The 10,433-nt window shown below is 60.4% G+C and overlaps 1 protein-coding gene across 1 annotated transcript; it reads right to left on the minus strand.

Moving 5' to 3' along the window:
* Positions 1 to 513: 513 nt before the first annotated feature.
* Positions 514 to 8,407, minus strand: ATG9B (autophagy related 9B; the record flags this gene model as incomplete). Its single annotated transcript, XM_081243686.1, is given in 19 exon segments — positions 514 to 641; positions 728 to 851; positions 1,608 to 1,704; positions 1,885 to 2,005; positions 2,008 to 2,017; positions 2,187 to 2,418; positions 3,107 to 3,306; positions 3,487 to 3,637; positions 3,786 to 4,068; positions 4,071 to 4,130; positions 4,133 to 4,448; positions 4,452 to 4,529; positions 6,879 to 7,016; positions 7,018 to 7,024; positions 7,535 to 7,696; positions 7,886 to 7,942; positions 8,086 to 8,093; positions 8,096 to 8,139; positions 8,254 to 8,407. Coding segments are annotated over 19 exon segments (2,370 nt in total), but the record flags the coding sequence as incomplete, so codon positions are not given.
* Between the last annotated feature and the right edge of the window lie 2,026 nt (positions 8,408 to 10,433).

Below are 10,433 nucleotides of genomic sequence, written 5' to 3' on the forward strand. Positions count from 1 at the left end.
AAAGAACCTACTGCCTTTCAGGTCCAGTCCCTCATGGCTCCCTTATGTGTAGCTTGGCCTCCAACTTGAGGTCACTTGGGCACTTCTTCCCAGGTGACCACTCCAGGACAGATAGTTGTCTCTTAGCCCCTCCATGTGAGGACTGTCTCTAAGACATGTTTCCCGATGCCTTGGGCATCTCCTCTCCTGCCCTTTCTCTCTTCTCCGGGGCGAGTTCATCACTGACTCCCAAGTTTGCCCAGCTAAAGCATCCATGGGGGTCTTTCAAGAGGGCTCGGCGTGCCCTTCCACTCTACCTCGTCCGATCGCCTGTGGCTGGAGAAGAAGCCAGGGAACCTGGGAGAGGAAAATCTCTTGAGAAGCAGTCCAGGGGTTTAGGTTCCAGAGATGACCATCCCCATCACCCCAAATTCCCACCACTGTTCCCATCCCTCCGAGTCTGACTCTGCCCCGTGTCCTACTCATTGCCCAGCCTCCACCCCAGTTAGACAATAGTGGCCGTGAGCAGCCCTCTCAGTCAGTGCTAGTGGCCTGGCCAGGCTCCTTCTGGGTGTCTGTGGGCTCCTGAAACCCTCCAGGGAACAGATTCTGGGTCCTCTGGGTTCTCCACTGCTGTCTGGGGCTGGAAGCAGGACTGGAGCCTGGTGAGAAAAGCCATCAGCTGGGCAGTGCCATGATACCTGCGGTTCACCCAGGGTCTGTCCCCCGCACACCCTGACCGCCTCACCATCACTGAACCAGGATGGCTTCTCCTCATCTGGCGAGAGCGTCTGCAGCGGGCTGGACCAGGGCCTGGACAGGGAGAAGGCTGAAGCCTCGCCCCACAGTTCCTGCTGCTGCTGCTGATGGAGCTAAATGGAGAGGAGAAGAATGAGGGGCTCCCTCCAGCCCCGCAGCCTGAGGCCCAGCCGCCGGGCTCGGTGCAGAGGGTGCTGAAATCTCCTCCCCCACCCTCAGCTTAGAGCCTCTCCCTGGCTGTGCGGGGCTGTGGTTTGGTAGGAGTTTGCTTGCCTCACTCAAAGCAGAGCTGGGTTCCACCCCCAGCTCCACTGCTTGCCACCTGCGACCTCAAGCTAGTCACTTCACTTCCCCTAGCCTTCGTGCCCTCATTTGTCAAATGAGGACAATGGGGCTTCCCTGGTGGTGCAGTGGTTGAGCGTCCACCTGCCGATGCAGGGGACACGGGTTCGTGCCCCGGTCCAGGAAGATCCCACATGCCGCGGAGTGGCTGGGCCCGTGAGCCATGGCCGCTGAGCCTTCGCGTCTGAAGCCTGTGCTCCGCAACGGGAGAGGCCACAACAGTGAGAGGCCCGCGTACCGCAAAAAAAAAAAAAAAATGAGGACAATGACTAGCCAGTGGGCGGGGCTGTTCTCACGTCCTCACCCAGTGTCCCTCGGCACGAAACCTGCCACCGTTCTTTCCCTTTCTGCCCCCTGGCCCTCCCTTCGCCTTGCCACCAACAAAGGCCACCTCTTAGTTCCCCTCACCCTCTTCCGAACTGTGTTCTTTCCTGTTGGGTAATTCCTTACACTCCAGCCCCTCCACACTCCCCATTTCGTTCAGCTGCTTTCTCCCGCATTTCTCTTTCTGGCACCCCTCTACTCACCTGGTGCGGGTAAATGGCGTGGAGACTCATCTCAGCAGACGCAAGCTCTGGGAGCTGGGCCAGCTTCTGGCCCCCAGTGCCTCCTGGGGACACACAGCTAGAACAGAGGGCACAGTGGATGAAAAAAAGACATGTCCCCCCGTCCCCACATGCCCCAGGGAGGGCCAGGCTTCACCTCCCCTTTCTGGTCACCCCCGCCCCCATGCTCCTGCACCCTTCTCCTGGAGGATCAGCCCCACCAGCCCTGCTCCCTGCGTCTCAGGCTCCCACCCCTCACCTTGAGTCCTGGGTCATTCGGGAAACGGAGGCCAGGAGGCTGGCCGTGGCTGCAGCTGGGCAGGGGACTATGGGGCTCAGGTCCTGGGGGGGCAGGAGGGGCTGCATCGAGAGGTTGGCTGGAAGGCCTCCGGCTGGGCGCAAGAGAAGACAGGGTCCGAAGAGAGGACAGGAGGGTAGGCGGAGGTCTAAGGAAAGCAGGAGAGCAGGCTGCTGCGCTAGTGAGTGGGTTAATACAACAGGTGAGGCAGAGGGGGGGAGGGGCCGGGGGGAGGGCAGCAAGGCAGGCAGGCTTCCACTCACCAGAGGGGAGGAAGAGTTGCTGAGGATCCCAGGGCTGGGGGGGCTGCGAACCGAGCTGGTGCCCCAGGCGGCTGCATCTTGTTGCACCCGGCCTCGAAGGTGCCCCAGGAACTTGGAGCTGTGGCCTGGGGGGCACCATTGTGGATGAACCAGGGAGAACCTCATCAGTGAGAGCTCAGTCTTCCCGTCCTCAGCCCGCTCAGACAGTGAGGCCTCTGTCCTCTGAGAGCCACTGAAAGCAACGACAGTCCTTCAGGTGCCGCCAACAGCACTTTTTTTTTTTTTTTTTGGCCGTGCCACATGGCTTTCGGGATCTCAGTTCCCCTACCAGGGATGGAACCCGGGCCCTGGCAGTGAAAGCGCCAAATCCTAACCACTAGGCCACTGGGGAACTCCCGTGAACACCACTTTTAGAGCTGTAGTGGGTGCCACCTGGGGTAGGCAGGAGAGGAAACACTAGCCCCCCTTCCTTCTCTCCAGTGAACTGCAAAGAATGGGGACTAGCTCAAGAACACCCAAAAACACGGCCGCAGAACTGGACCTGGGTCCAGACTCAGAGCTAGGATACGGCGTGACCTCAGTGTTTTGCCAAACCTGTTCACACTGGATACCAGGGCTGGCCTGACTCCAGCCCCGTCCACTGACCAAGACGTTTCTTGGCCTCTCTGACAGTCTTTGTTCCCATTTACAGGTGTTATGACACGCTGGGAACTCTGGTAGGGCTACACACGACATCCCGTGTAATCCTCATAAGAGTCCCACGCACTGGCTAGTCATTGTCCTCATTTGACAAATGAGGGCCCTAAGGGGAAGTGAAGGACTAGCTCGAGGTCACAGGTGGCAGGCAATGAAGCTGGGGGTGGAACCCAGCTCTGCTTTGAGTGAGGCAAGCAAACTCCTACCAAACCACAACCCCGCACAGCCAGGGACAGGCTCTTACCTGAGGGTGGCCATGGCGCTTCACATCCATAAGGGCAAAGGAACAGATGTCCCCAACCCCGGCCACATCTACAGTGAAGTGACGAAAAAAGTCAATAATCTCCAAGGCGCGAGGGCGAAACCAGAAGAGCAGAAACAGTGGGGTGAGGAGAGGAGACAGGAGCTCCTCCGCGAGGGAGACCTGGGGAAGCAGGGGTGAGGCCGAGAAGGGGTTGCTGAGGGCAACCAAACTCGCCAAGCAGGAAACCTCCAACCCAGTCATTCCCCGACGCCCGGGAGGGCCAGCCCTGAGCCCGTTTGTCCCCAGACACCGCGGGCGGCCAAGCCTCCTCCGCAGCCCCGCTACGGGCGTGACCCTCACCGCTCGGTATTGCAGCAGCCGCGCCATCTGCCGGTAAGCGCTGGTCCTGCCGGCAGGGCCGTTCTCCGGGAGGTAGGGCATGTGCGCCAAGGCCGCCGGCAGCAGGATTTGCGGCGGACGACCTTGGCCCTGGTCACCCGGAATGAAAGACCTAGAGGGCGGGATGGGGGTGGACAAGGGGCCTGCCGTTCAGAGGATGTGCGGCTGGGATGCAGGGCTGGGGGGGCCGTAGGGATGCGCGGGAGGCTCAGCCCCAGGACAGAGGAATGCCCCCTCCCCGGACATCTCCCCCATCGCACCTGGCCACGGTGGCCAAGATCCCGAGCGCGATCATGGCGGTGAGCACGTGCTCCACGGAGAGCACGTCCTCGTCGTAGACGGTGAGCACGAGCAGCGCGGCGAAGAGCGCGCCGGAGAAAAAGACGAGCTGGCGGGCCAGCAGCGCGAGCAGGAGCGCGGGGGCGCGCAGGAAGGCGGCGGCGGGGCCGGAGGCGCGGGCCAGGCGCGCGCGCAGCTCGTGCGGCAACACGTTGAAGTGGCGCAGCTGCAGGCGGACCAGGCGGGACCAGCGCGCGTCGCCAGCGCGCCGGGCTCGCGCCGCAGCAGCTCCGCGCGGCTGTAGAAGGCGTGCAGCACCTGCCAGCCAGCACCAGGGGGCTCAGCGCCGGCTTCACGGCCGCCAGCAGCAGCTCCGTGCTCCGCCAGCGCGCGGCCAGGGCAGCCCGCCGGTCGCTGCGCTTGTAGGCGTCGGGCAGCTCCCAGCCGCCGCGGAAGAACGAGAAGGGCCCGCGGAAGAGGAGCAGATCGACGTTGAGCGCCAGGCCGCGGCTGAGGAAGGCCGCCCTGCCTCCCCAGGGCACGGCGCAGCGGGCCGGCAGCAGGCCCTTGTTGGCCAGCGCCACCTGGTAGTTGGTGTAGCGCAGGGTGCGGTGGTGGGCGTCCAGCTTGGTCAGCGGCCTCGGCTACACGCACAGCCCCCCGCTCCTCTGCAGCCCCAGGAGGCGGGACTGCACCTCGGCCCAGGGCACCGAGCTGAGCTCCTCCTGCGGAGAGGGGACGCCTGAGCGCCAGTCACCTGGATTCCTCTCCACGGCGATGCCCAAACTCCCCGTGACCAGAGATGCATCCCCGTCGTCCTCACCCAGTGCCTCTCGGGCACGAAAGTTGCCACCTTTCGCTTTCTGCCCCCTCGCCCTCCCTTCGCCTTGCCACCACCAAGGGGCACCTCTTAGTTTCCCTCACCCTCTTCTGAACTGTGTTCCTCAGGCCCCTGCCCCTCCTGAGGCCGTGAGTCATGTGCTTCCCAGGAACAGCTCCTAAACCAAACTCTACATGTATCTGAGCTCAGCTCCTTAAGAGCAGGTTTTCCTGGCCACCGCTCGCCCCCCCATGCCCACCGCCCTACGCATACAAGGTACATCAGAGCTGCAGGTAACAAGGCAGTCTCTTTCCCGTTCCTAGGGTACCAGCCCGCTGGGCCCAGAAGCCCCCAGACTTTTACCTCAGCATGCTTTGAGAGAGAGAGAGAGAGAGAGACACACACACACACCCCGCCCCCTCCCACTACACACACACACACACCCCGCCCCCTCCCACTACACACACACACACACACACACCCCGCCCCATCCCACTACACACACACACACACACCCCGCCCCCTCCCACTACACCCCCACACCCCCGCCCCATCCCACTACACCCCGCCCCCGCCCCCTCCCACTACACACACCCCCCCGCCCCCTCCCACTACACCCCGCCCCCGCCCCCGCCCCCTCCCACTACACACACACCCCCCGCCCCCGCCCACTACACACACACACCCCGCCCCCTCCCACTACACACACACACCCCGCCCCCGCCCCCTCCCACTACACACACACACCCCGCCCCCGCCCCCTCCCACTACACACACACACACACCCCGCCCCCTCCCACTACACCCCGCCCCCGCCCCCTCCCACTACACCCCGCCCCCGCCCCCGCCCACTACACCCCGCCCCCGCCCCCTCCCACTACATACACACCCCGCCCCCGCCCCCTCCCACTACACCCCGCCCCCGCCCCCGCCCACTACACCCCGCCCCCGCCCCGCCCACTACACACACACCCCCGCCCCCTCCCACTACACCCCGCCCCCGCCCCCGCCCCCTCCATCAGATGAACCTAAGACAGTGGCCGTGTCCCCATCTGGGGTGGAGGCTGTCAGATCTCACTTGGAGCTCATCTGCAAACCTCATTGTAGCCCAGTTTCACCCAGACTCCCCAGTCCAGCTTAGTCAAGTCCCTCCGGGCCAGCCTCTCCAGTCCATCCTAGGGCCTCCCTTTCCCCTGGAAGGAAGAGGGGAAAGAAGGAAGAGGAAGGTCAGGCACCCCCTGGAGGAGCAGTGGTCCAGCTCCTCATCCTCCCTGCCTCCATCCCCAGCCCTGGCGACTCCTTCCCGTGCTATGGCTTGTGCTTCCGTACTCAGGTGGGCTTTCGAGAACCTCTCCCCTTTGCTGCACAGGAGGGTTGTGTAAAAGCCTCTGCACTTCTGAGAGGAGCAGGGAAAGCTGGCTGCTGAAGGTAGCCTTTGCACTGTGCCTTAAAGAAAGAACTTGGGGGGCTTCCCTGGTGGCGCAGTGGTTGGGAGTCTGCCTGCCGATGCAGGGGACACGGGTTCGTGCCCCGGTCCGGGAGGATCCCACATGCCGCGGAGTGGCTGGGCCCGTGAGCCATGGCTGCTGAGCCTGCGCGTCCGGAGCCTGTGCTCCGCAACGGGAGAGGCCACGACAGTGAGAGGCCCGCGTACTGCAAAAAAAAAAAAAAAAAGAACGAACTTGGGTACAGAGCCAGAAGGAGCATGAGCAAGATGGGGAGGAGCAAAGCGTGACCAGGGACAGTGAAGGAGCCGACGAACTAGCTTCCTGCAAACAGGGGCCTGAAAGGAAGGTGGGCTCACCGACGGGGGCCTGAACACTCAGGTGCAGGCTGGTGGGTCAGTATCCTTACTGCTGCCCAAAGATGCTCATTGCTTCCCCCGCCCCCTCCCTGCCTGGGGTCTGGAGCGCCTCCCCGCCTCCTATCCTTCCCAGCCCAACCCCAGTTCCTCCTGTTCTGTGAAGTCAGGTGACTGCCCTTCCTCTAAAGCCCCATTGTTTGGACCACAAGCACGTGACTGTACATCATCTTCCAGAACCATCTACATCAACTAAGCTCCACAACAGTAAGGACCTTGTGTTCTAAGGGTGGTACCCCACTTCCTAACGTTATTCGGGGCCAAGGGTCGGTGTCACTAAGGCCTTCTGGCCTCTTCCCAGTGGGTCCTTCTGTCCGTACAGCCCCCTACTGCTTCCCATCCTCTCTGCCCCCTGACGTGGCACCCCTCCACAGACACGCTCCCCCAGCTCACTTGGGGGACGTGCAAGGCCTCCCTGGAAAACACCTGGACGTCCCAGTAGCTGCAGAGTTTGCAGACCGAGCAAAGCAGCTGGAACAACAGCCAGAAGGCAGCAGCCAGGATCAGCAGGAAGACCAGCAGGGGGCTGGAAGCGGATCCTGTGCCGGGTGGGACAGACCGAAGAGAGAAAGTAGGGGCCCCACAGCAACGGAGACCAGGCTTGGGGAGCGATGGGGGTCCTGGAGAGGGGACCCAGCCAGACCGGTGGTTCTCAAAGTGTGGGCCCTAGGGGTCCCCAGACCCTTGTGAGTGTCTGCAAAGTCAAAACTTTAAGGTTTTCTGCCATTTTTATTCTCCTTCTCCCAAGAGTATACAGTGGCCTTTTCCAGAGGCTACGTGACATCACGGTCACAGTCGATGGAATGTATGTTTGTACGTTCTTAGGTTTTAAAGCTGTTCTCAGCTTTAATCTCTAACAAGGTAAATATAGATAGGATTCTCATAAACAAAAGCTCTTGGGAGTTGGGTTCTCAATCAATTTTAAGTGTATTAAAGGTGGCCTGAGACTAAAAATTTGGAGAATGGCTGATCTAAACCAAGGAACAAAAGGAGGGGAGGCTTTTGTCGGTTGCTCTCCCCCATCACCTCCCCCACCAGCTGTCACTCACCACTGGGCACACTGGGATGAGGGTAGGATAGCATCTGACAAGGTCACTTTGCTGTGGAGCGACCCAGGTCTTGCTCGGTTTTTTGGTTGGTTGGCAAAGAGAACGCTGTAATCCACGCAGCGAAGAAGGAAGGTTGTGAAGGTGACAACGAAAATGAATGGGACAGGAGGGAGTGCAGTGATGAGGCCTGAGGGCTGGGAGGGCTCCTGCCCCAGCCAGCCTCCGGGCTCGCCCGGATTAACCCATCCTGCTGAGCCCCTGGGTTGCCTGGAAGGCGCTGGAGGGCTAGAAGCAGCAGGCACTACTGAGGAAGCAAGGAGAAGAGCTTGGTGTCTGGGACAAGCATCTCACCCCAGCTGGAAGACATCCTCCAGCAGAATACAGGCAAAGCCACTCCTCTGGTGGTAGCTGTAGATGTGGCAGGGCGTCAAGAATTAAGTCTGTGGCATGATGGGCCTTTCCTGAGGATGCCGACTCCTCAGCCCCCAAGTCCCCAACTCACTGCACCCCTGTCTCCCTGCCTCCCGTGCCCTTTCTGCCAGGCAGAGCACAAAAGGATATCTTGGTGAAGAAGCTGTCCAGGTTCTGGACGTGGTGCCAGGAGCCTGGGCACAGACGGGAGAGCGTTGGGACTCACCTGACTCCGTGCCCTCAAGCCTCTGCCAGAGGCCCAGCCCGGGGGACACTGTGCAGCCCCAAGGCCCTCCCCAGCCCCTCACCTCGGAGCCCTTCAGGCACGTGAAGCAGGGGCTGCTGCCCCTCCCCATGGAGGGCTGAATCTTGGGACCCCTCAGGGTCACAGTCCTCCAGCCTCTCATAACCCTGCTCAGGGATCAGAGGGCTTATCCACAGCCCACGAGGGTCCTGGGGGCATCATCGCAGGCCGGGGCTGCGTGGCGGGGGTAGCGGGAGTGGGGAGGGTACTATAGCGAGGCTGAGAAGCCCCTGGGGCCTGCACCGCTGGGTAGGGGGGCCCCGGGGCTGAAGAAGGAGCTGAGGATGGGGTGCTTTTTGTGTGAGGGGCAGGGGCCAGAGAGAAGATGGAGACTCTCCCTCTCCCAGGTCCCCGGAGGAGGAGGAGGAAGAGAAGGCAGTGGCATGGGGAGGAGGGGCACGGATCCACGCCCCAGGTCTCCCCACCGCCCCAGCTGCCCCCTGGTCCCCCACCCCCCGCCCATTTGCCTCACCGTCAGGCCAGCGGCATCTCCTGAAATCTTGGAAGGATGGGAGCTGCTGCTGTTTCCGAAGAGGTCTGCATTGCTGAGCGGGGACTTCAACAACCAGGACGGTGACAACACCAGCCCGCTGACTCAGTTGGGGCAGGCCTCAGGCGTCCCAACTCGGGCAGTCACCAGCCCGACCACTCACACCCCTTCCAGGGCAACCTGCGGCCAAACCTCTTAGGGCCCCGCCTCCATGCCTGGCAGGGCAGTACCTGGAGAGGAGGCGCAGACAGCCTCAGATGGAAGGAGATCCCCACGGTCCCACCTTCAGACCCCCAGTGGGGAGGCCGGAGAGCAGCAGCCTAGAACAAAGAAAGAAAGAGTCCTAGTAAAGATTATAGGGCTATGGGGCCAAGATATACAGCTTTAGTTTCTTAAAACCTTATCTCAGAAAAAAACAAAACAACTTATCTCCCCTCCCTATATACACACGCACACAGAGTCATCAACAGAGAAACACTTTAAGACCAAACACAAAAAGAAAAAAAGAAAATGAAAAAGGCTGCATGTTTTGCTTGTATGACAGTGCTAAGGAATGGAAAAGGGGAGACCGTCTGACTTTGCAGCCAGGGTGGGGGAAACTGAGGAGAGGGAGCAAGTGAAGAGAGGAGAGGCAATTATTTTGGATGAGAGGTGGTTCTCCGAGCTTTTACAGTAGGAACGTGGGGTTCCTCGGAAGCTCCAGTATGTTTGCTTATTTATCCTCCTGAAACACTCTCTACCAAGTTCTGATCCAGTTTTGGGGACCCCCTGAGAAGCATCAGGGCTGACCCAGCAGAGGGCAGCTGAAGGTCTGGAATTTGGAAGGGCAGGTAATTTGGGTGCCCCCAGGGATGAGCTGCCTGAGTTGAGTTCCTTGTTGCCACCTCAAGGAGGAGGCGGAGGCCCAGGCAGCTGGTATGGTGGCTTGTCCAATGCCATTCTTGAGGCCCTGAATCATCAGGTTTCCTACTGAAGTCCATTCCTGAGGTGCTGACTCAGCCACCCATGTGTCAGGGCCTCCAGGGCTTAAGCCCAAGCGCTGATGTAGGGACCAGTGTCCAAGACATGGAGACAGAGGAACAGAGTACAATCCAGATTGCCCACTGGAGGAACTTAGAGGAGGAACCTCTGCTTCCTTCCTGGCAGGGGAATTGTCATGGTAGCTCAGGACTTGCATAGCTTTATCCCCGAGCAGGAGGCAGAAAACAAGACTCCTGGTGCCCCAAAATGGAATCCCACAGTGCAGAGGGGCTAGGAAATTCCCATGATCTCTCTGAGACACCTGTCAAAATCAGATATGTGGGGTTTCCTCTCGTCTCTCCCCAGCCTTCACTCACCCTGATATTCCACCATACTCACTTTAGGACCCTCCCATACAGCCTCCTCACCCAACCCAACCTCAGACTAATCCTAACACGTTTTCCTACCCAGGTTCACTCCAGATTCATCGATGAACAGCCTCCCTACCACCGACCCCAATTCACGTCAATTTATTATTAAGGACACTTTTCCCTGCCAGGCGTTTGGAGGGGAAGGAGGGGACAGATGAATGAGACAGAACCACTACCCAACAGGAAGTCACAGCCCAGTGAGGAGGCAGCTATGCAAACAAGTGATTACACAGAAGAAATAACTAAGAGCGAAACAGGCGTAAGAGCTGTGCGGTGGCAGCCTAACTGCGGTAGGAAGGCATC

The sequence above is a fragment of the Mesoplodon bidens genome (genome assembly GCF_964165515.1).
Source record: "Mesoplodon bidens genome assembly, chromosome: 9".
In the NCBI taxonomy this organism is placed as follows: Eukaryota; Metazoa; Chordata; class Mammalia; order Artiodactyla; family Ziphiidae; genus Mesoplodon; species Mesoplodon bidens.